We start from the raw sequence: 25,705 nt of genomic DNA on the forward strand, positions 1-25,705 counted from the left end.
GTGGAAATCTGAATATCACACGTGTCTCACACATGATGGACCAATGGCACTTTACACAGTCATCTGTCACTTGTGTCCCTCTCCATGGTAACATACCAGGGTCACACCGCAGGCGTTTCTCTCGCAAGGGGCCCTGAAGGCTTGTACTGATGACCGCCTTGTGTTTCAGGATGAGGACAGGCGCTTGGCCTGTTTCTTGGCCCGGAAAGATGAGGAAAGAAAGCGAGAGAGTCTCAGGCTGGCTGTACAAAAGGTACCGTGAGTCTGTGTCCATCTTATCATCTCTTTGTATTACTCTGCTCCTTTTCATCTTCAGGGATTGTTTAACAAATTGACTATGTTGCACATCTAAGCTGACTGCTGCTTTTTTGTTGGCCGTTTGATGTTGGGTAATTTTGCAGACAGATCTCTGCACATTATCTGTGAATACTACATCCCAGTGATTTTAGGTTTTAATATTGCGTGAAGATGAAAGGAAGAGACGGAGAGACAGGGAACTGTTCGCTGCTGGGCAGCGTTTCGGTTAGACACACAGAATATTATTTAGCCGTAACTAAAAGTCCAGCGGAGGAAGGATGCTGCTGCTATAGTTACCGATCAGCCACAGTCAAGACAGCCTCAGGAAAGCAGGAGGTGAGCGATCAGAGTGCATAAGGAGATTTCTGAATTAGAAAGCCTGCCCTGTGCCATGCAAAGCTTTCTGCAGCAAAGAGCAGAAAGGAAGAATGATGCATGAGTCAGATGCCCCGATGAGACCGAGATAAACTTGTAGCAAGTCAAGGGAGGTGAAAGTCTGAAGGAGGCTTTGTTTCTCCCAGAGAGTACTACTACAAAGGCCCGTGGAGCTAATGAACTGCCCATACATATTTATCTGTTCTGCAGGCATGAACGTGCAGTGGCATAATGAATTAAGATGTTTATGAGAAGATTTTTGTCTTCTTTCTCTATTTAGATGAGAAACGCGTGCCAGCAGCTTGGTAGCGTGGCAGTTCAAGGCTGCTGGAGTTTGCTGGTTCCATTCGCACGAGGGACCGTGCCTTTCCGGAAAGCGCCTAAAAGTCAATCACTTTGCTAAATAGTGAGAAATATCTCAGTGCTCCCGTCTTCTTGGCCATCATTTCATCGTGAAGTATGACATCCAAGTTCCTCGGGAGACAGGAAAGGAGTGGAAAGTTGCAAAAGAGTCCAAGTCATTTTCAGCATTTAAATCCAATTTTTCATGCATTTCACTTGAAGAAAATGGATCTTGAGAATTCTCTTTACTTTCGATACAGCTACTGTGTTTATGATCTTTCCACTGTTTTTTTTTTTTTTTTTTTTTTTTTTAATTTTAAAAAATTTGGTTTCCCTTCGTTATATTCTGTATGCACCGTAACATGTAACTGATCCCAGCGCTGCTGATGCTGTAACGTGAGCAGACTGGGGCTTTTCGAGCGTCAAATTCAATTCCATCACACGAGAAGCACTTAGCATGTGTTGTCGACTTCATTGCGTGTGTGATAAGGCCAGACGGACCCACATCCAGTGCGATATCGGCTCGCAGATTAGCATTTATCAGTATCTATTCCAGCAAGCGACGCAGTTCTGTGTATTGTGATACACAGCAAAGAAGAAAAACAGGAACTTCTTCAGCGGACTAAGCTCCCGGGCGTGTGTGGAAGGAAGCCAGCGTCCTAGCTGCTGATCGCAGCGTGAGCTAAGAGGCTGCTGGTATTCCATGGCTTGGCTGGCCGTTTTGTTTTGAGAGGCGCCAAATGTCTTTTCATCTGTGCAGAGAAGCTGTTCGCTTTCTTCTGGGGGGGGGGGGTAGAATAGAAATTATGGTTTCGCTTCACTTCTGGGCACAGAGATTTTGCGCCAAGCTGCAGGAAGCTATCAGAACTGGTGTGAAATAAAATTTAAAATATGAGATATACTGAAGATAAACCGTATCTATAGTAACGGGTGACAAAGCCAGTGGGTGCATAAACATTAAAAATTTTATTATGGTTAAGATTGTAAATCGCCTGTTAAAGAGGTGATATATATGATGTCCTTGCAAAGTGCTGCTAGTAGGATGATAGTAATGTGTCTATTAATGTTATCGAGGAGCTCTGCTGTTTTACCATCAACGAGTTTTAGACATAATGGTTAAAATGTAAAGTTTAAACTGTTATGAATGAAACAGGCTTTAATTATTAGTATATTTTTACCATCTGTCTTTTGATGAAGCACGTTTGAGAGCTTTGATGATCAAATTGGTTTTCTTGGTTCAGCACTGATTACCTTTTATACCACTTGTAAGTGAGTGACTGATTATATATATTAGGTTAGTGTTACGTTGCCAGAACTTTCAGTAGTGGCAGCTGCACCTGTTTCAAATGAAACATGCCCAACCCTTATTATTTTGTCATGCAGCAGTTGAATATATACTGCAGCTTTGTATTAACTGATCTGAATTATATTATATTAAAGTTGCCTTGCTATTTTTTTTACTGAATACAACCAATGTAACCATACCTCTCCAGCAAGTACAGGCTACAGGTCCGATGTGTATGTTTGTCATGGTGTGCTAGAGCTAAAAGATCATTTTAGCTTTGTTACAAAGGTCAGCAATCCACAGCTCCACGACAGGCAGCCTGTTTTGTCTTGTTTGAAGCCCAGTCCCAACCTCTGCTCACTATACTTGTCTGTGTGTGCAATGGGAGCAGGAGAAACGGCGCCTGGCCGTCCAGAATGCTGCCCGAAACTGGGAGGACCTCAAGGCTGGGACTAGGGAGGTCTGCCCAGAGAAGGCCAGCTCTGCACAGGACTGTGACCTTCGTCACCTGCAAGAACTTAGGTACGTATGGTACATATTGTATTGGCGACTCTGCAGACCACGGAGACACAAGTATGGCAGATCAACTTCTTTTACTTAATTTTACTGGACACTGGGGGGCAGCGTGTGGCTCAGTGGGCTAAGCCTGTGTGCCTGTAATCAGAAGGTCGCTGGTACAAACCCAGCCTTGGCTTATCTGTGGGTCCTTGAGCAAGGCCCTTAACCCCCAGCTCCCTGGGGGCCCCTACGGGTGGCTGCCCTTCGCAGACAGCTTACTCTACAAAGAGCAAGTTGAGGGAGGTGTAAAGACAATTTCTCCATGGGGATCAATAAAGTATCAAATATTATTATTATTATTATTATTATTATTGTTATTAATTATTGGCAGTGCGCTTGAAGGACCACAGGGGAACAAAGATCGCAAACTACTAAAGCTACCATTTGACAGTCCAAAGTGATGTACAAGTGAGGATCAGATAGCAATTTGGATTAAGGGCTTTGCTCAGGCACCTAATGGTGATATCACTTTACTAGCTAGAGGATTTGAACCAGAAACCTTCCAGTTGCTGCCACAAATGCCTAACCTGCAGAGCCACATACCACCCCAAGGGGCAGGTTATTTTACATGCCATAACCTTGCACAATTCTGGCCTTATTTGTGTAAAACATCAAAAAGAAGGTAGATCAGGTCTTGTGATGCAGTAGGACTGGCAGGACTGACCCATGCATGGCTTATCCAAGCATTAACTCTTCATGTCCTGCTTTGGCATTTCAGTGTTGAGTTTCCAACCTGTCTCCTTTGCTTGTGAGGCTCATATCCTTGACCTTATCCCATCCTGACCTTCTCAATTCCAGTCCTACAGGGAGGGCCTTACCTTAACATAAATGGTCACGAAGTAAATGGAGGATCTATGAAATTTAAAAAAAACCCACAAAAGAAAACATATCAGTAGATTAACCTCTGACAGTGAAAGAAACAGGTCTTTCTAGTGTCACGGTTGGTCGGTCGCAGGTCAGCCCAGACCCGCAAAAGGAGAAAAACGAGCCTTTCAGCCGGCAGCAGGGACGGCGTTGTGTTCCTCGCACATCTGTTTTCGATTGGCCCTTTGGCAGCAGGTCTGCTTTCTGAGTGAAGCGCTCAGACGGGCCATGATCCATCGTTACACGGGTAACAAGGCAGAGTAAAACTGTCACTGTCATCAAAGGCGTCGCCTTCTGCATCGAGGCGGAACGGTGTCCTGTGTCCGGTTTCACCGCAGACGTCCACGGAACCTCAACATTCAACTACAACACACTTGCCACACCTTTAAATAAACTATTACATAATGACACACCAAAGTCGCTTCAGTGTCTCCATATTCAAATGAAATCAAAGCCTGACCTTATTGTTTTACCATTACCATATTTTACCAACATCTTTCCCCATAATTATGGAATGACACTTGGCTGACTTCATGCTATTGTACCTCAACTGTGAGAACAGATACTTCTGGTTGCATAAATGTATTCTTGATCTATGAACCTGAGTTATTGTTCTGCTCAGGCAACATAATACATAGTTTGAGGCTACATAAATTTCTATGATGGTGTTTCAGCTGCCAAGTGAGTGTTCTGAAGACTATATGATAGCGATATTGAATTTGAGGAGGTGTCTATATTTGGATTAGAGGTGAGCAAATTAACTTGCTGGAAGTCCCTTTGGCCTGTAGACACAATCGCCCAGCTGTTTTCCAGGAAAGAGTCAGGAGTCAGGGGAGAGCTTTGCTTTACAGCTGCTGTCCTGCCTCCGTGAGCCTCCCCAGGGTTCAGGGGGCACTGGGGGACAGTGAGCCAGCTTCAAGCAAGTAGATATCCGCACAATGGGGCCTGTCTCCCGAATGCCAGTGTCGCTACCTCCCCGACAATGGAGGAACTGCAAGTGTACTTTCTGCCACTTGGTAGATGGTGCACCCGCAATTTCAAAGGCATCCCAAGCTGACGTGCGTCTGGGCTAGGAACACGCAAGGATAGGCGAACGACTTCTGTACCTGTGAGAAGAGAGATTTCTTCAGCTCCTTTTTTTTTGTGGGGGGGGGGGGGTGATTTATTGCCAAATAGGAGCATGTGGAGACAACAGTTCCACAGAGCTATTTATATATAATCCCTAAGAACACCTAGGACTGAGGCAGCAAGCAGGTGCCATACAGACGTAGATCTCAAGAGTTGTTACCAAGGTGACGGATGAAAAGAAGTTCATAGGCATGCAGAGAAATCGCAGAGTCTCAGAGACGTCCCAGCGGTAACCGCAGGAGAAACACTCCTCAAGGATAAGTACAAATCCTTCCTCCAGCAATCCCCTGTAAGGGTGTTTACCTGAAGGGAAAAGGGAAGATTGCAGGGACACATAGACACCTGGAGCGAGACGTATATGTATATTAATGACTGTTGACAAATATTTGGGAAGAAGTTTGTGTGACATTCCACTGAAGTCCATCTGTGATGATCTGGCACAAGCTTCTATTGCTTAGCCAGGCCTGGGAAACTGTCAGGCTTAAAAACACGTTGCAGCATATTTATCAAGACACAGTGTGACCTGAAAGTTTGTTGCAGGGCCTGTAATGAAAAATCGAGCCTGTTTGTACTCTGAGTTCAGTAAATGCTAAGTCCTTTATACCAGTGAAATGATGCTGCCTCTATATCAGCGCCAGAGGGTTTTTTTTTTTTACCATTAGCATTCATTTTGAGCGCCTATTAGGCTACATTTCTTGGGTTTTGTTCATTCTCCAAGAGGGTCCCGGCTGTCTCTCAAGTGAGATTACAGCAGACAATGAGTGAGACATGTGCGAATGTGGCGATGGCAGGAATCCAGCTCAGCAGAAAACCGAATTGTGTCGCTCCCTGGACGCCGGCCCACTGCCAGAAGCTAATTCTCCATCCGGAGTCAGTTGATTTAGACCCTCGCTGGCCAAATTAGAGGCTGGTTGTGGGGTGCTTACCTATCACCAGCCAGCCCGTTACCCCAGGGCACTGGTGCCTGGAGACACAAGCTTTAAGAAACTGGGTTAGATATTGCAGTGGCCAGCTGAATCCACTTCTATATGACCCCATAATGTCAGAGACAGCTGGTCCCCTAAAGTATGACCTCAACTTTGGGTCGAATGTTTTGTGTCATTAAAACTTTTCCCAGAAATAGTTACATACAGTATGTTACAAACACCCTTAAGCGATGGCTGTCATGCCATAATTCTATTGTTGTCATATGGTGGTATTACCAAGAGAGTCGATGGAAGATGATTTCAATAAACATTTAGTGCTCTAGCACTTGGTCTCCAAGCTTCCCAAGGTCAACTTCTAACCAAATCAAAGGGCCCTGATCTTAAGTAATCTGTGTTGTTGAGATGCTGCTGTTAATTGAATTAAGGAATACTGAAATTATGTTTTGGTTTATTTTTTATGGTATTTAACCTTATATTTTGGTACAGATGATCCTCGCTTTACGGTGGTTCGACTTACAATATTTCGACTTACAATATATCGAGCGATAGCGACGCAAATTCAGTAGCCATCTGGCTTTGAATTTTGATCTGTTCCTGGGCTGGCGATGTACCGTACGATACTTTCTACTGAGGCCGGGGGCGAAGGCAGCATCCACTCTGTAGCGATCATGAGCGTGAACATCTCACAGTGTTTATAGCAAGATACCATCCAGTGCTATGAACATATTCAGCTTACGATGTTTTACATTTATGATGGAACGTAACCCCATGCTAAGTCGAAGAGCACCTTTAAGCTTACCCTAGGGTATTCCATACAGTCTAAGCAAACTGGGACCCCATCCAGTTTAGGTTTCTGTGGGCCTCCACCTTTCCATCTCCTCTTTCAGCGCACCTGTGCCTCCAAATATTGGCATTGCCTTAGTGGCCTCTCTGTGTTCTGTCTCACCTGTTACTTCACCTTGGAACAGAGTCACTCAGCTTCCTCTGTGTGTGTGTGTGGTACAAAGCCTCTTATCTTTTTCCCAGGGAAAATGCGACACTTTGCAGTTTGCATTAGAGTATTACAGGCATCCAGTTGCTCTCAGTCGTCCCACTTTTGTTTTCCTACCATGTAACCAGGGAAGTCTTAGATTAGCTTGAAGGCACTCTGACGATAAGAAGAGGTTCCTCCTCTGCAGCAAGGAGATCAGGTTTGTTGCCTGGTACAACATTTTCCTTGTAAGTGCTTTTGCCGACGTTGTCCAGCCAGATACCCTGGAGAAATGGACCAGCGAATTATCTTCTTGTTATGTTTTCCCACAAGAGCTTGGGATTGTCCGTCTTTCCGTCTGAATATCTATTTCTCTTTCTTTAAATTAGATGTAAGAATGCGAAGACTAATTTGTTGGATATAAAACTCTTTGGTGTCAGTGAATAGTAGTTACTATATCTGCCCTTCTGATAACTCCAGGAAGGGACAAGTGCTATTTTAAAAAAATCTTTTAGGGTGGAGGGGGAGGGGCACAAAGGGGGCCAACCAGTTTTCAGCTATGGCCAGTGGTTCCGCCCCTGTATACTCCCCTGCTGACAGCAGTCAAGGTTTGCGACTGTCATAATATCAGCAGAAGATACGTCCATCTAGAATCAGGTAGCTCTTAGACAACAGTGTTGGGCTCAAGATTGCTGGCCTCTTGTCAGGTGTTAAGCAGGCAACCTGAAGGAACTCTAGCTCAAGGATCCCATGGGAGAGAGATGGAGAATGCCGCTTTTGTCAAAATGACAGGTTGGGTCAAAGGTCACAAAGGTCAAATAAATCAAAAAGTGACAGGCGGTGGGTGCAAGCCGGGTGACGTCATGAGGTAGTGGGAGGGGGGGCTTTTTTTTTTGGCTGTGAGCCAGTTGAGCGTTGGGATAGGGGTTTATTTGTATATAGTTTATTTATTTATTATAATTTAATTATGTATTATTATTTAATTATTTATTATAATGTAATTATTATTTTATATTGAGTAGAGTGCTTATGAGTGTGTTGTTTTGTCTGCATCCACCGGGTGCCGAGCAGGGGGGACTGAGCAGGGGGGGGGTTAAGGTCCCAAACACTGGGTCTGAGTGGGGGTGGGTTACCTGATGGAGTGTGAGCGTACGCTGTACCACCGTGGTAAGGTCCGTGGCTTTGGAGAATCTGTGGAAAAGGGCTCTGAGAGAGCGATGCTGTGTCTGTTGCGGTACCGTGGTAAGGTCCCGTGGCTTTGGATAATCCGCAAAGGACTCGGAGAGAGCGATGCCGGAGAGCTGAGAGTTGTGCTGCGCGAGACTGAAAGAAATCCTGTGAGAATGACCAAGTTGGAGCTAAGAATGAGAGGAGGGTCTGGGTCTGACGTCCAGTAAAAAACGCTTAGCAGTAGTTTGACCGTCTGTGTGTGTATGTGTGTGTGTGTGTGAAAGCCGACACCCCCCTGCAGCAGTAGCAGTTTGGCCTTGTGTTTTTCCTCATGCAACCTATGTACATCCCGATAGGTCAAATCCCGGTCAAACTGTAATTTCGGCCACAGATCAAGTTTGACACTTTGTATTTCAGTAAATTTTGGTTGAAGTTTTGTCTTTTCCCCCCGACTCCCCGCCAGACATCAAGTTTGACATTTTGTATTTCAGTAAATTTTGTCTTTTCCCCCCGACTCCCCCCATACCGTCTACGCAGTTAAAACGTACATCGAAATAGACAACAGATAAAACTTGACAGGACGTATATTTCACCTTAAAGAATCCTAAAAAGTAACCAACCACAGAAATTTTTAGTATGCGGGTTTCACTCCTTTGGTAAAGAGACACAAGTACCCCACACCCAGTATCATCAAGGCCTTGCCCTACTGGAAAGAGAAAACTACTCGGGACCTGCATAGAGTGAGTATATTATTTCTTTTATGCGTGTTTTATGATAAACACCATACAATAAAATAACTTAAAATAATTATTTTATTTTTAGAGATTCAGCTATTTTGGGTTTGTTTTTTTCTCTACGGGAGACGCTGCGGATAGAAAACTCCATATAGTGAGTATATTATTTCTTTTATACGTGTGATAAAAACGCTATTCATTAAAAATAACTTATTCTAATAATAGGTATTCTCTATTATTTTATGTACAAGAGAGACGGTGCGGACCGGTCAAGAGAAAATCTACGCAAGACCTGAATCATCAGATATGGACGGAGCAACACCCCCTCCTCTACCCGAAGCGCTATTAAATGAAATGGACAACATCAACAACGGTAATAATGATGAAAATGATGCGGTTTATCAACACGACTCGCCAGCACCACCACCAGCGCCTATACCCGAAGCGTTATTAAATGAAATAGACATCATCAACAACGCTAATAATGATGAAAATGATGCGGTTTATCAACACGACTCGCCACCCGCGGCATCTGGTGAATCCAGGGTCCAAGAGCCCTGTTTCCTACCGTCCTTAGAGACATTAATAAGCATGTTAAATGAAAGGGGCTCTGAAGCAGAAGCGGTGCTGCCCGACGACGAGGTCGCGTGGTCCCCCGCGGATTCTGAATTGTGGGAAGTCTTGTCAGACGTAGAATTTCTTCTCGATGCCGAGGAGATTGAAAATGACTTGGGACTGGGGCAATTTGAAAATGTTGAACAGGACGGTGGCGGTGGTGACTTGGATCACCAGCCTGACGGGGTCGTGCATCGCCGCAGATTCAATAATGTACAGATTAGGCGGATTCTAAATATTCCGCGACCTAGAAACGAAGGCAATTTCCGCGAGTACTATGAAAATGTAATCGAGGGGTTTCAAAATATTGTGAATGAGGCGATACCTTACGCCGCATGGGGAGCTTATATACAGGTCACCCTGCGCGGTGACTTTTTAAATGACGAGTTGTCGCAAATTGTACGGTATGGGGAAGGGGAGCTGACAAATTTCCAACAATTGTTGGATCGCTTGGTTCAGTCTAATCAAGAGATTTTAAACGATTCCAACCTAGAAGTAATAGTAGACGTAATAAATATCCCACGCGGTGGCGGAAACAAACGTAAACTACAGACCATGTTAGCTTCAGAAATAATTTCTAAAAAAGCCAAACACATGTTTATCATTCAGAACGACAGCAGAGCGTGTTTCGCCATAAATTTGGCTCATCTGCTGCACGAAAACTTCACTGACGCAGAGGCTGAAAAGCTCGGCCTGGAGTTACAGGAGAAAGCGGGTTTCACCCCCGACTACGCAGTCGCTTTGAATGACATTATCAATTTTGAGAAAATCATTGATTGCAAAGCAGTGGTGTATTATCAACAACATTATTCAAACAATCTCCAAATTTACCAGACACCCACACCTACCGACGATAGACGGGTGGTGTATTTCTTTTTACACAAGGAGCATTTTTACGGCATTAAAAGCGCCAAGGGCTTCTTAGGGGCGAGCTACGTTTGCACTAGCTGTTTCAAAGGGTTCGACTCGCCTCATTCTCATCGCTGTAAACATTTTTGCAACGTCTGTCAGACTAATTGTAGAGAAGGTGAAATCACACCGGGGATAGTGTGTGAGCGGTGTAATCTCAGATGCTTAAATAACATGTGCTTCGAGCGTCACCGTACGCCGAGGGTCTGCCCCATTAGGGGGGAGATTGCTAGCCCCTGTGACAAGTTCAAAAAATGCAAAGCTTGCGGGCTCAACTACTACCAAAGTCCCGAGAACCCAAAACCGCACTCGTGTAAAACAGTAAAATGTAATATATGCGACGCTAAGTTGCAGTCAGCAGAATCAGACATATCCACCCCACATCTCTGCTATTTAAATCCAATCGAGAAATCTAACAAAGGGAAAGCGGTCGCCCAAAGCGGCGAGGGCAGTAAAAAGCCCCCCAAATATGTGTTTTTTGACTTTGAAACATCCCAGAGCTCGGGTACCCATATCCCGGTTTACGTGTGCGCCATCTCCGATCAGAATGAGACAATGACCGCCGAGGGGCCAGACTGCGCGCTGCACTTTCTCAGACATTTCAGGACGCCCTACTATACAGGGACGTGTTTCATTAGTCACTATGGAAAGGCGTTTGATAATTACATAATACTGAACGCTATGGTGAAGGAAGGAGTGGAACCGCGTGTGGTGTCACAGGGGAATAAAATCATTCTCATCCTGGACAGCGTGTTTGAGCAAAGGTACATCGACAGTCACTGCTTTCTAAGCATGCCGTTGAGAAAAATCCCCGATGCAATGGGGTGCTCGACTCAGATGCGAAAAGGCTATTTTCCGCATCATTTCACAGACATGGAAAAGTTTAGTTACGTGGGGCCCTACCCTCCTCCCGATCAGTATGGGCCCGAGCAAATGCCCTGCAAAGAACGCGACAAGTTTTATCAATGGTACGACGGTGTAAAGCACCAGACCTTTAATTTTCACAAAGAGATGATCGCTTACTGTAAGAACGACGTGGAGATTCTGAGAGAGGGCTGCTTGCGCTTCCTGCAGGAGTTTGAAACGCTCACAGGTTGCGACCCCTTCTCCACGGCGACCATCGCTTCGGCCGCGTTGCTGGTTTACAGGACAAATTTCCTGCCCAGAGATACGATCGCGATCCCGGACGTCTGGGATTACAGGAGGCAATACAAAAGTTATTCCAACGTCTCGATCCAGTGGCTGGAATTCGTGGGCCGCACGCGCGGCATAGAAATTCGACACGCGCTGCGCGGGGGTGAAGTGCGCGTGGGGCGCTTTCACCTAGACGGATACGCTGAGATAGAGGGAGAGAAATGGGCTTTCGAGTTTCTAGGCTGCCAGTTTCACGGCTGTCCTAAGTGCAACAATGAACACGATGTCTGCCCCCTGACCCGCGAGAGCTTCGGTGCCCTGTACGTTAAAACAAGGGAAAAACTCGAGGTGTTGCGCCAAGAGTTTAATATGAACGTAGAATCCATCTGGGAACACGAATGGGCTCACGCTAAAACTCACGACCCACAAGTGCAGAGTTTCCTGTCAGACTTTCAGCCCCCTGACCCCCTTAGGCCGCGAGAAGCGCTGTTTGGGGGTCGGACGTCGGCGATTCGCCTGCGTTACGACGTCACGGGGGAAGAGCGCGTCCACTACGTGGATTTCACGTCGCTGTACCCGTACACTCTGGCTAAATGTGAATTCCCCGTGGGGCACCCGGAAATCATTCATTCAAATTTTAAACCTCTGAATGAATACTTTGGCCTGATCAAAGCCACTGTGAACACCCCGCGCGAGCTGTTTTTCCCCGTCCTACCCAGCAGACTGCCAAATGGGAAACTCGTGTTTACACTGTGCAGGACGTGCGCGATCGACAACAGGCAAGAGGGGAGCTGTGGTCATTCTGACGCAGAGCGTGCGCTGACCGGCGTGTGGGTCTCTGCGGAGCTCAATCAGGCTTTAGACAGGGGCTATACTGTCGTGAAGGTGCACGAAGTGTGGCATTTTCCCCAGACCAGCGGCGACCTGTTTAGAGAATACATTAAAACCTTTCTCAAAGTGAAGCAGCAGGCTTCGGGCTACCCCGACGACGCGACCGATGACGCGGGTCGCAGGGACTACATTGAAAACTATCTCGAGCGCGAGGGGATCCAATTGGAGCCCGATAAGATCGTGTCTAACGGTGGCAAGAGGCAGGTGGCCAAGCTTCTGCTTAACTCTCTGTGGGGTAAACTGGCGCAGAGGAACAACATGCTCCAGACATGTATAGTGTCTGACCCGGGGGAGTTTTTTAATTTTTTATGCTCGGAGCTGTACGAGATTTCCAGCTTCGCGTTTGTCAACGACGAGGTCGCCCTCATCCGCTGGCGATACAGGTCTTCCTACAAAGTGCCGCCGGGAAAGACCAACATATTCATAGCGTGTCAAACTACCGCGTGGGGGCGGCTGACGCTTTACAAAGAACTGGAAAAATTGGGGCGTAGGGTGCTGTATCACGACACAGACAGCATCGTGTACATAAGCAGGCCGGGTGAATATGAGCCGACCTTAGGCAATTACCTGGGGGAGCTCACGTCCGAATTAGCCCCCGACGAATACATTGCTTCGTGGGGTGCGCTGGGACCAAAAAGTTACTGTTACCGACTCAACAACGGGAAAACACAGTTGAAATGTAAGGGTATAACTCTAAATTATGAAGCCTGTCAAAAGGTAAACCTTGACAGTATGATTGGATTGATTGAAAACTACATCGGTGGATGTAGGAATGATCCCCCTATAATGACGCACTACAACAAAATCGAACGCGACATGAAAAGTTTTCGACTGTTTAATAGGCCTCTAGACAAAAAGGTCAGGGTCGTCTACGACAAACGCAGATTGTTGACTAGCGGGGAAACTCTGCCTTTTGGTTACTGAAATGTAAAATGTTCAAAGATGTTTTAAAATGAAAAGCTTTTCCAAAGATGTTCATTTGTTTTAAAATGAAAAATGTTCATAGTATGATGTTTTAAAAGTTTTTCCAAAGATGTTTTTTTAAAATGTTCATAGTAAGATGTTTTAAAAGTTTTTCCAAAGATGTTTTTTTAAAATGTTCATAGTAAGATGTTTTAAAATGAAAAGTTTTTCCAAAGATGTTTTTTAAAATGTATCATGAAAGTAAAATGTTTTAAAATGAAAGTTTTTTAAAATGTATCATGAAAGTAAGATGTTTTTTAAAGTTGTTTTTTTCAAAGATGTTCATTTGTTTTAAAATGTAACTTGTGTACGAAAATGTTTTGTACATTTTATCACAAGATTTTATAAAAACTTTTATACACGCATTTTGGGTTTGTGTGTGTGTGTGTGTGTGTATGTGTGTGTGTGTGGAAAGGATTTAAAACAATAGGGTAGTGTTTACCGTTTCATCAGTGTTTTTTTGGAAGATGATGGGTAGCGACGTGAGAGAGGTCGACTTTGATCACCGTTTAGAATTGCCGTTTACGGCGATAATCGCCGGGGCGAGTTCTTCGGGGAAAACCTATTTTACTAAAGAATTGCTGTTAAATCAGAGTCACTGTTTCATAGGGGGACCCGTTAAAAAAATTGTGTGGTGTTACGCTTCCCATCAGCCGCTTTATGATGAATTGCGTGATCGGATCAGCGAAATTGAATTTATACAAGGGCTGCCTAAAAGCTGGGAAGATGAGGAGCGTTTCCCCTCCGGCTCCTTGATAATCATCGATGATTTGATGGACAGCGCGTCCGAAAATAAACTCGTGGCAGAAGCGTTCACGAGATTCAGACATCACCGTCAAATCTCGGTCATATACCTAGTGCAGAACGTATTTCACCAGGGCAAGTACAGTAGGACTATAGGCCTAAATACTACTTATTATTGTCTGTTTAAGAATGTGCGGGACAGAATGCAAATCAAAGTTTTAGCTCAGCAAATGTTTCCTTGGCAGAAAAAGTTTTTTCTAGATGCCTATGAAGAGGCCACTCGACCCGCACACGGGTATTTATTGGTCGATTTAAGAGCCACGTGCCCAGAAGAGTTCCGACTCAGGACCGGTTTATTACCGGGGACGCTTCCCGTCCTCTTTCTACCAGCGAGCCATTGATTGATTGATTTAACATTACGGAGCCATGTCCGAGCATCTCAGGAAACAACTGCCGACCCTTAAAGTTTTACAGAGGATGAGGGGGGTGAAACGTAAAAAGATTCTTTCGGACCCATCTAATAACATAATTTTGGCTCTCTCCGAAATCTGTCTCAATCTTATAAGAGGCCGTATACCTTTATCCGTAGCTCAATTTAACAAGCTTAAGAAGCAGAAAAGGCTGATTAAGCTTTTCGCCTGTAAGAAAAACAGCGTCGCGAGGAAACGCAAGGCCGTGCTTCAGAAAGGAGGATTTTTGTTACCGCTGCTGTCAGTGGCTCTGCCATTCATCACAAGCCTGTTCACCAGTAAGACGGCTAACTAGCTTTTGTGTGTTTGTTTTTTCCACCACCGGCATGAGCGAGGTAAAAAAAATGTTCCTGTTGAGCCCCCAACAACTCCGTATGCTGACCCAGAGGGCGACCCCGCATACCACCACCATCGGGGAATCGGCCCTGGGTGAACTTGAAACCCAGATGCACGGTTTATTAAATCAGCCGGGTATGAACTCGCACGAAAAAGTAAAGAGATACAACCAATTGCTACAGAGGTATCTGAATTTAGTCCGAAAAGAGGAAAATCAGGGGCGAGAAATTATCCTTACCGAGCGGAAAGAAAAAACGGATGAGGAAAAGAGAGATGTGCCGGGGGAGGAGGAGGAGGAGAGACAGCCCGGCGGCGCGACTAGGGACAAATCTGTACAGGAAGTTGTCCAGCAAGTGGCGCCCAGGGCTAGAAAGAACGTGGGGTACATCATGCAGAAACTGCTCGATTCCGACGGGGCAGTACGTTGGACCCAGTCGGGTGAACTCATCATCAGAGATAGTCCCATTAAAGGTTCCCATATTTTGGATTTGATGAAAACTTTATCCCAGCCGAAATCCCAGGCCGTCGGATATCCTAAAGGCTGGGAACCCTTTTTAAACGTAATATCCGAATTAAACATCCCCCTCACGACCGTCGGTAACATTCAAGCTAGGAAAGCCCTAAGCCATCTTAAAGATTACGGCGCTGGAAACGCCACGGCGAGGGGTCCCCCACCACCCTCCTCGCCCCCTCCTGCGAAAAAGAAGCGCAAGAGACGTGCAAAATTTAGTACGGACGACTCTCCGCTTGTGGGTACCCCTCACACACCGCGTGATTCCTCCCCTGAATATCGTTTATGGCCTTTAAAGGGTACCCCTTATTCTCCGTGGATAGATTACAGCGATTAAGTGTTTTATGCGTGTGGGGAAAAAAAAGACGCCTGTAACAACGAAAAAAGATGGTTAATAAAATGTTGATTTTATTGAATAAATGGTGTCACGGTGTTTTTTTTTATTTTTCTCTACAATAATCTAACAACTATAACAATCTTTAAATAGTTTTAAGGAACATACATTTTGCGGCTTTGAAAGTTTATCGGCATTAACACGGCTAATACAGTTTGAATATTTCTTGATAAACTTGGATACTAGAGCGTCGTTTTTCCTCAAGTCATCAGAGTACAGCATCATAGTCTCTTGAAATGAAAGTCCCTTGAAGCGCTGGTAGAGGAAAAAGGAGACGTGGGCCCCGCACGTGGAGGAAAAGTCGTGTTGAACTTGACGCGTATTATACCTTATTTCGCTAGCGTGCCTCCCCAAGAAGCGCATAAAACTTTTAGGATAGTAAGGGGAATCGGGGGGATAACCGTAAGAATCAAAGAAGGAGGCTTTCCCCTCTTGGGGCTCCAAAATTATCCCGATCCAGTGTTCACCCTCTCTATTGCTGTCGTGCGTGTTTGCGACCAGAAAAGTGGGCCTCGTCTGTACGCTGGTGGGTAATAAATCGCTAGCCCACACACCTCCAAAAGCATCCCCCAGCAGGGGTTGTAAAAGGCATTCCAGCTGGTGAGTGTTCATGATTAAAAGTCCACCAAAACCTGTCTCTTGGAGTTTATTTCAATCACGGTGTCGAAGCAGGCGTAGACGATGAGACTCATTGTTCGAGGTAGCGGGGCTCTGAACCTTAAATCCAGACGGCACGTGCCGCTGATGACGGGTGACAGGGCACCTCCGTCCAGCTCGTCGTCTCGGGAGAGATTGAGAGCAAATAGCGAGTATCCGTTTTCAAAATCCTCACGGTTAATGCATAGCGCCGAATCCCTTAAATGCCTGTTTGTAGCCAGGAAAAGGTTGTAAAACTCTCTGACCGACTGCCTCGCGTTAAAATCGGGCTGGAACGGTTTGCTGGGTATGTGTCGACCGTTTACAGAGAGACTCAGAAATTCCAGGTCACAATGCTGAAACCTGAATGGGTTTCTGTTTCGCGTGCCCACGAACGCGGCGTGGTCCACGATCCCCAAAACGATGTAGCGCGGTAAGTTGCCCAGGAAAAGATTGTCCTGCGGGCAGACCCGCGACTGCGCGGGCAGCGTGTAATTTTTAACGACTACCCTGCTTATAGGGTACAGGGCGTTTGCTTTCATGAGAGCGGCCGAGTGACCCAGTGACACCGCCGGGGAGACGTCCACTTTTTTCACAAACAGGCTGGCCCTCAGTATTTTCAGCTCATAATCGGCGTCATTTCTACACATGAGACTAAAATCGCTTTTAGCCTTTACAAACTTTAAGCGTATATCCACATTGTTTAACAGCATTCGTTCGCTGAAAAAAATATCAGCGTGTACAGGGCCTATCAGAGAGAATTCCCGAGAGTTTCTACAGAAGGCAGCTCGCTTCTGCAACCCCACGTTAGGGCCCTGGGGGGTGATGTCCACGCTATCCAAGTCGGCTCCGCCGTCTTTGTACCAGAGCCCTGCCGAAAACTGACTCTCTAGCGTATCCGTAGAAAAATTGAGCAGGGTCTCTATGAATGACCTATAGGGGTGCGTGGCCGATGAGGAACTGATCAGGACGTCGTTCAGACTCACGTCCAGCTGAGAGAATATACAGTTTAGTGGGTACTGTATAATACCGCAGGGGTCAGCGTCAACCAGGGGGGCGCCGTCCGCCCTAACGATCTTGAGCCTTAGATATAGCAGTGTAGAGTTGAGGTCCAGATAGAAATTGCCCGACCCCGGTATTAGGAAATCCAAAACATCCTGATCGGTAATGGAATTTAATGGGTTGATTTCTACATAATTGGTCTGATCTATGGATAATTGCGTCATAGGGGCCGCAAACAGGTCCAGCTCAGATTTGGTGCATTCGGCCGAGAGGCGGTGAGCTAGAGCCATTCTTCCTTATGCTCTTAAAATATGTCCCCGGGGGGTTTCCTGTTTCTCTTTGAAGGTCGAGACTTGGGAATCCTGACAGCTCTGCCGCTGCGAGGTTTTTTATGACCGTGCTGCCTGGGTAAAGGCGCTGGGGCTCTCTTCCTACCCCTCTGAGATAGCAACAGCAGACCAGAGCCTTCCTGCTTGGGGTCACCGGTGTTTGTAAAACGGCCGCTGATTACAGAGCTGGCGAGATCCGAAGCTATTCCTTTGGCCGCCGATTTCAAATGAGGTTTCGCTAAATCAACTCCACGCTTAAGAAAGGGTAAAACGAATCTAAAAGCCCTACTGAGCATGGAGCCCAACCCACGCCCGTACATCACGGGGCTCCCCGCAAAACCGGGGAGCCCATGTCCCGCCTGACTGGTGTAATACTGAATAAATCTCTGCGAATTGTGGTACGCCATGCTCTCCCACCCCCCTCAGCTTTCTCTCTTTTTTTTTTTTTAAACGGGGATCTTTGGCACTGGGCGAAAGTGCAGCTTGATGATCGTTTTTCCGTAGGAGAAATTAATCAGAGTATTCTGATCGTTCTTTATCTCAATATGCAAATTCTGGAGGCTCTGCTTGTTCACCGGTACGTAGTGCAGCTTGTGGAACGGCAAAGTGACTACGTCGCCGAACCCACCGTCTATTTTAACGGTTCTCAGGAGCGGCACTACAAATTCCCCCACGTGCTGCGGATCCACAATGTTACAGTAGACGTACAAATTATAGAATCCCGCGTGAATGTCGGACGGGTAGGGTGAGGTTGGCATGGTACCTCCTACGTTATACCAGGCACCGGGCTCAAAGCCCAGCATGTAGGCCAAAGTAGGTTTAAATTTGATCTTGTATTTCTGATTTCCGGTTATATTAACCCTTCGCGTAATCTCGTTGTATGCAAAGAAAACTTCCGTACCTAACTTTTTTAACGAAGCGTTGATTTCTGACACAATCTGTGAAACGGATTCATAATATCCGACTTTAATTTTCCGAGGGTACAGGTAAGGCAAATCCACTAGAGGATCGGCGTCTCTTCTTGCCTGCACCTCCGTATCCCGCAATTCAAAAGTATTTTCGGGGTGTGTAATATTACGCCACGTGTAACAATACATGATTTCAGCCAGTCCTACTTCGTAAGGCCCCCGTAGCTCTATAGGTCGCGAGAGCATCACGGTGTAATCCGAACTCTGGTTATCGGGGAAGATGGAGAGACAAGAGTTTGACGGTAGCGTGAGGTAAAAAGAGGGGCGATCCTCCATTTTTTCCCCTTTTCTTTTAAAAATTAAATCCGTATCAAGTCCGACCGCGGTATCCACGAATCAAACCTCGAGGGCCAACCCTGCCAGCGTACTAAAATCCACTTTTTCCCCTTTTCGTCGGTCTTTGAGCCTATAACCTTCTCGACCTTGAACGCGCGTTTCGGAGATATTTTGACTTTCTGCAGCTCAGCTTCATAGAATGTCCCCTTGAGTATTTCACCGCGCACGTCCCTCAATTTATACACCGGCGGGGATCTGGGTACACGTTCGCATATGACAAAGTACTCGTCAGTAAATGTCTGCTCGTACTTTTTGTCAAATATCTGACTGTGCTTGGAGACTCTCACAGTGTCCCCTATGTTAAACTTAAAACGTGGCCGTCTGCTTTTCTTCTTCTTCTTCAGAGGACCGTATAGATTATCAAATACTAGATGAGCATTATCGGTCGTGACCTCAGAAGGTTTCATTTTAATAGCGCTGTGAAATGACTGGTTGTACCCCTTTATTAGATCGTCCAACACATCCACGTATCGTCGAGTGTTTTTAGCCGTAAAGTACCTGTACATCCTCTCTTTTAACGTTCGGTTAAATCTCTCTACGACTGAAGCTTTAAGTTCACTACCCGTGGTGAAATGGGTGATTTTATGACTTTTTAAAAGTTTCTGAAAAGTCCCATTTAAAAACTCCTTACCGGCATCCGTCTGTAACTTGAGGGGCACACCCCCCTCAGTTAAAATAGAATCAAAGGCCTCCGTTACGGCCACCCCCGTCTTGTTTCTTATGGCACGCGCGTAGGCCTTTTTAGAAAAAACATCAATCACCGTAAGGAGGTATTTTAACCCGTCGTTGTACGTGGCCAGCCCTTGCATGTCGCATAAATCGGCCTGCCACTGATACATGGCTCTCGGTACAAACACTCTGTTCCTGGGGAAATTCTTTTTAGCCGGCTTATGTAAAGTATAACTGTCTTGCGTAGACAGCCACTCTCTGATATCATCGGTAGCCACTTTTTTCCCAGTATCATCCTCCACAGCTCTCTGCAGTCTGGAGACACCCCCGTATGACCCCGGCTGGCTGGGGTCATAGTACGAGCGGCTCAAGACACGAGCTGTAGTCTTGGCAACAGACATGCTTTTCACACAGCGAGAGTGTGGGGGGGTGAGAGCAGGGATGCGGCGTTTTATAGCTGTCTGGGGAGGGGGGGTGAGTGAACACATTAATGAAATTGTGTGTAGAGTTTAGAAAAGAGTTTTAGCTGGGGCGGGATTCGAACCCACGCGGACATACGTCCATTGGATCTTAAGTCCAACGCCTTAAACCACTCGGCCACCCTGCCAAACATGTATATACAAAGACTATTGCAATGTTGTTCAACTCAATTTTATTGCAAGGGCATACATTTTAGTGAAAGATACATTTTCAAAATGCTGGTATACATTTTCTTTGTGAAAGATATAGTTTTAAAAATGCTATTACAAGGGGTACACATTTAGTGAAAGATATAGTTTTAAAAACGTTATTACAAGGGCATACAATTAGTTACAGCCGTGACAGTTGTTGAGGTAGATATAGTTTAAAAACATTATTACAAGGGTACACAATTACAGGTAGTTACAGCCGTGACAGTTGTTGAGGTAGATTAGCGATGTCACATGCAGTAAGGTCCGTATAGAGGCCTTTTCAGCGATGCATGTATGCAGAGTAGAAAGCATCTGATTAACATCGAAAGGCTGCTTATTATGAAATTTAAAGGCAACTACATCTACGATTAAAGCATAAAATATAAAAATGTGATTACAGTCAAATTCATCGTCGGGAATACAAGATAGACACGCGCGTATGAGACTTTCTGACGATTGTCCTTCTCTCTCTGCCATCGGCTGAGTAAGTAAAACTATTCCCCGCTGATAATGTTCTCCGACTTGAGCAATCTCAAATATCAGTCTATGAAAGCAGCAACAAGTATAATCATCCCGACAATCGCTTTTCTTTTTATCGATAGCATGCAACAACAGTGGGCTAACTTTTTCTAAAAAAACATTTAACATAAACCCCCGTAAAACGCTGCCGATACCGTTCCCCATTACAAATTGCGTTTTGTTTTAGTCTTGGGCCTCCCAACGACTCAGAAACTCTTCTTCCAGGATCTGCTTAAGCGCGGGGGTCTGTTCAAACAGATCCTGTTCCAGGCGAGTGATTTCCAGCATTCCGTCGCGGGCCTCGCGTAGATCATACAGGATAGCTTCCACGGCCCCCTCCAACCTGCCGATGGAAGCTCGGATGCCCAGGGTCGTCAGAACGTGGATCAAGGCGGGTGTCAGCCGGCTGGTCCACAGGTCACTCAGCACAGAGTCAAAGTGAATGTAAAAGTAATTCCTGCCAGCGGGAAACAGGCAAGGGTGCTGTCTTTGACTGGGATGATCCACCTCGCAGCCGTAGCAGTTTTTCTGCTGATGCTTCCTGATGACTGAGGCTAAAAGCCCCACTATCATGGCTTTTATGCAGCTGAGCATCCCTATGCACAAAGCCGGTCTGGAGCGAAGCGTGCAGGGGGTCGGAGGGACCTCTCCAGGAACAGAGGCCGGTGTCGGTGGAGGGGTCGGAGGGAGCTCTCCGGCATCAGAGGCCTGTGATGCTGCTGGTGAAGGGGGTGAAAAGGCCTCATTCTCCCCGCTGCTTTCGTCGTCGTCGGAGAACACTTTGTCGCTGTAATTTGCTGCTGCTGCCATGATGATGATGATGATGTTTGTGAAAGGGGGTTGTAAAGGCGTCCAGTTATATACAGGCGGAGGGTGAGGGGAGGGGGGTGATCCTTAGGGCGTAGGTTTTTGCATCTCCTTACTGTATCCGACTCTCCTTGAACAGCGCTTGGAAGTAATCGCTCTTTTCTTCAATCAGCCGCATCCAAATCATGAACGGAATTCTCATTCCACAACAGTCGCATTTAGGCAGCTGCCATATATTCAGCATTCTCTTGTCCAGCTCCCCGGTCGCATCCCACTTCATAAAGGTGCTCCGTTGTTTACCAGTGTCAGCATCTCTATAGTGCATCTCCATTCTAGCAGTCTCTGTCTCAAAGTCGGGGTCGGTGCTCTCCTTCATCAACGGGATAACAACAGTCTTCAAGTTTCCCCATTCCATTTCAGAAAAACATGCCAGATGCGGGTCATCTTTCCCCGGGTCTGCGGCATCTCCGGTGACCTGAAAGATGCGTAGTTCCTCCGCAACATTGTCAAAGAGGCAGACCAATTTATCCCCGTTGGGCAGCTCCCAGGTACCTCTCAGGTCTCCAGACGGCTGCATCAAAAGTACCCGTCTTCGCCTCGTAGGAATCTGCTTCTTGGGAGCCCCCGGAGGCCGCATAACAGCCTCCTCCTGCTCCTGCTGAGTCTTAGGTGGTGGTGAGGCTGAATCGTTCATTTCCATAGTGCCAGACATGTCTGTGTTTCTTAAAAAATCAGTGTTGGCCCTACAGCGCAAAGCTCCCTATATTCTCCACGGCCTGATGGTGGGGGGCGTGGCACGCATGGTAAGGCCATGATGATGATACTGGGTGGGGGTACTTGTGTCTCTTTACCAAAGGAGTGAAACCCTGATCAAGGTAATAAAAATTTCAGCGGTTGCTTACTTTTTAGGATTTATTTAAGGAGAAATATACGGCCTGTCAAGTTTTATCTGTTGTCTATTTCGATGTACGTTTTAACTGCGTAGACGGTATGGGGGGAGTCGGGGGGAAAAGACAAAATTTACTGAAATACAAAATGTCAAACTTGATGTGTGGCGGGGAGACGGGGGGAAAAGACAAAACTTCAACCAAAATTTACTGAAATACAAAGTGTCAAACTTGATCTGTGGCCGAAATTACAGTTTGACCGGGATTTGACCTATCGGGATGTACATAGGTTGCATGAGGAAAAACACAAGGCCAAACTGCTACTGCTGCAGGGGGGTGTCGGCTTTCACACACACACACACACACACACACACACAGACGGTCAAACTACTGCTAAGCGTTTTTTACTGGACGTCAGACCCAGACCCTCCTCTCATTCTTAGCTCCAACTTGGTCATTCTCACAGGATTTCTTTCAGTCTCGCGCAGCACAACTCTCAGCTCTCCGGCATCGCTCTCTCCGAGTCCTTTGCGGATTATCCAAAGCCACGGGACCTTACCACGGTACCGCAACAGACACAGCATCGCTCTCTCAGAGCCCTTTTCCACAGATTCTCCAAAGCCACGGACCTTACCACGGTGGTACAGCGTACGCTCACACTCCATCAGGTAACCCACCCCCACTCAGACCCAGTGTTTGGGACCTTAACCCCCCCCCTGCTCAGTCCCCCCTGCTCGGCACCCGGTGGATGCAGACAAAACAACACACTCATAAGCACTCTACTCAAATTAAAATAATAATAATTACATTATAATAAATAATTAAATAATAATACATAATTAAATTATAATAAATAAATAAACTATATACAAATAAACCCCTATCCCAACGCTCAACTGGCTCACAGCCAAAAAAAAAAGCCCCCCCTCCCACTACCTCATGACGTCACCCGGCTTGCACCCACCGCCTGTCACTTTTTGATTTATTTGACCTTTGTGACCTTTGACCCAACCTGTCATTTTGACAAAAGCGGCATTCTCCATCTCTCTCATGGGCTACCTTGGTATGAACTTTGCAGGTCCCTGGAGACCAGTGGTGGCACCACACAGAGTTTGTCACTGTCAGACAGACACCTGGCGGAGCTGAGCGGAGACACACTGCGGCTATTTGGACTGGGAGCCCTGGACGCCCTGGATCGATCCTGGGCTGCCCAGAGTCCCGACTCCATCACCACCATTGCCTTCCGCTACATCCCATTCAACGCCATTGTGCCGATGCTTCCTCGAGTCCGGGTGAGGTTCCCCAACCTGTCGGTGAGTGCTCACAGCTATGGAGACCCTCGCTACAGCTCACCATGTTGAGACTCAATGAGATAAATGTGCATCTCATTCTGGTCTCAACCTTCACTTCAGCACCTGATTTTCCTGGAGACAGACATCAGCCGGTTCCCACAGCTAGGTGCCCTAGCTAAGCTAAGGCGCTTGAATCAGCTGACCATCCACCCTGAAGGCAATCCGGTACTCAGGCTGATGCTGTGGCGTTCATTCCTCATATATCGCCTCCATCATCTCAACCTGCAAAAGGTCAATAGTAGGGAGGTAGGACACCTAGAGCCGTACCTGCCAAAGGTCACATACAATGTACACGCATGCAGCCACACAAAGTCACAATCAAATGCAATTGTAAAATCTAAATCTGCCTGAAATTTCATTTGATTTCCGGATATATAAGGATTGCTGCACTAAAGATTCAAGTGGGAAGTCGCTAAAAAGAGAGGGAGAGAAGCATCATGCATGCATGTATGTGTATGTATGCAATAGGTGACCATGGAAGACAAGGTTTCTGCAGAGAGGCTTTTTGGCACCTTGGGTCACGTCGCTGCCACTGAAACCCCCCGCTTCTGCCTTCTGCTGCTGTTAGGGGAGCCCAGGTAATCCCCGATGACCACCTTCCCACCATCCACTAATCCCAAACAGAGCATCCATTACCCCTCATCTCTGCACGAGGCCACTGAAGAAGCCTTTTGTTTCACTTGGATGCTTGACAAAGGGAGTTTGAGTTCAAAAGAAGGTCCTCGTGGTTGACTTGTGGTCCAAGAGGAGGGGATCATGGAAACAGTGGTGGCACCTCAGGGCTTAGGTGTTCCCTGGTCATGGAAACAGTGGTGGCACCTCAGGGCTTAGGTGTTCCCTGGTCATGGAAACAGTGGTGGCACCTCAGGGCTTAGGTGTTCCCTGGTCATGGAAACAGTGGTGGCACCTCAGGGCTTAGGTGTTCCCTGGTCATGGAAACAGTGGTGGCACCTCAGGGCTTGGGTGTTCCCTGGTCATGGAAACAGTGGTGGCACCTCAGGGCTTGGGTGTTCCCTGGTCATGGAAACAGTGGTGGCACCTCAGGGCTTAGGTGTTCCCTGGTCATGGAAACAGTGGTGGCACCTCAGGGCTTAGGTGTTCCCTGGCACCCCTGGCTGAGGCTGACAGCTTCTCAGAAACACTTACACAGTCAAAGAGAACAAGCGCAGAACCCTATCAATACACAGCAAGGCCTGAGTCGGGTCGTGCCTCATCCATGACAATGGCCTTGGCCGCTGACAGGAGAGCGTCATGCTGACTAACAAAATGCCTATGGAAGTTTCCCCGACACTGACCTTCCTTTTTGTTTTGTACAGAATGTTTTGCATTTCTTGACATGGGAAAGAGGACGACGGTAATGCAAAACACGATAGCCTCGAGCAGAAAACCTCACAGCGATTTAAGCTCAGTATTCCTCTGCGTTGTTTTGACTTGCTCGAATTTGACCATAGTCACATTTTTGCTGACTGGGTGGAGCTGATTTCCAGCTTTGTCTGTACCTGACAGAAATGACCCTCTGCCTTTGACTTCGACGGCTGATTCCCAGAAGGTTCCGTATTATGAGTTTTTATCTCATTCGTAAATGGAAGCAAAGCAGGAGAAACGTCCACATTGCCAATGAGAAACAGATCCTCTTGGCTCATGCTGGATTTGCTTAACATTTATAATCCACCATGGGTGATTTTTGCATTGGACCATGAGCTGCAGAAGCCATAATGCTCTGGACAAACCTACACTATACAAATGAAGAGTAATTTATTCTAGAATGAAGCAAATGATTTTGTGTGTACAACAAAATGGTGTATAAAGGCATAATTTACATTGTTTGAAACTAGCTTAGCAACAGTAATAAAAATGTAATTTTCTGACCAACACATGCATTTATGACCAAATTTTGTAAGTCTGGCAAAAAC

At 46.4% G+C, this 25,705-nt stretch overlaps 2 protein-coding genes and 1 non-coding gene across 7 annotated transcripts in view; 2 read left to right on the plus strand and 1 right to left on the minus strand.

Moving 5' to 3' along the window:
- The window catches only part of LOC111848021 (leucine-rich repeat-containing protein 49), a 51,385-nt gene that overhangs the window by 20,001 nt on the left and 5,679 nt on the right, over positions 1-25,705 (plus strand). For all 4 annotated transcript variants that reach the window (XM_072718345.1, XM_072718347.1, XM_072718346.1 and 1 more), the window contains 5 exons: positions 170-253; positions 2,691-2,821; positions 23,519-23,753; positions 23,853-24,038; positions 24,261-24,370. In XM_072718345.1, the coding sequence (XP_072574446.1) occupies positions 170-253; positions 2,691-2,821; positions 23,519-23,753; positions 23,853-24,038; positions 24,261-24,370 (746 nt within the window). The remainder of the gene's footprint in view (positions 1-169; positions 254-2,690; positions 2,822-23,518; positions 23,754-23,852; positions 24,039-24,260; positions 24,371-25,705) is intronic.
- Positions 7,635-13,526, plus strand: LOC140593463 (uncharacterized). Of its 2 annotated transcripts, none has more exons than XM_072718344.1 (3): positions 7,635-8,655; positions 8,738-8,803; positions 8,875-13,526. In XM_072718344.1, exon 3 carries the CDS (start codon positions 8,956-8,958, stop codon positions 13,120-13,122), a length of 4,167 nt encoding a protein of 1,388 aa, XP_072574445.1. In that variant the 5' UTR covers positions 7,635-8,655; positions 8,738-8,803; positions 8,875-8,955; the 3' UTR covers positions 13,123-13,526. The 2 variants fall into 2 exon arrangements, with proteins under 2 accessions (XP_072574445.1, XP_072574444.1); XM_072718343.1 differs by having other exon boundaries at positions 8,901-13,526.
- Positions 20,080-20,163, minus strand: trnal-uaa (transfer RNA leucine (anticodon UAA)). The gene has a single exon. It is a non-coding gene; the product is annotated as a tRNA-Leu (tRNA).

Source organism: Paramormyrops kingsleyae, chromosome 11 (genome assembly GCF_048594095.1).
Source record: "Paramormyrops kingsleyae isolate MSU_618 chromosome 11, PKINGS_0.4, whole genome shotgun sequence".
NCBI lineage: Eukaryota > Metazoa > Chordata > Actinopteri > Osteoglossiformes > Mormyridae > Paramormyrops > Paramormyrops kingsleyae.

What these genes read in the sequence shown, in the direction of transcription:
- LOC140593463 (XM_072718344.1), top strand. Translation starts at nt 8,956, where the DNA reads ATGGACGGAGCAACACCCCCTCCTCTACCCGAAGCGCTATTAAATGAA.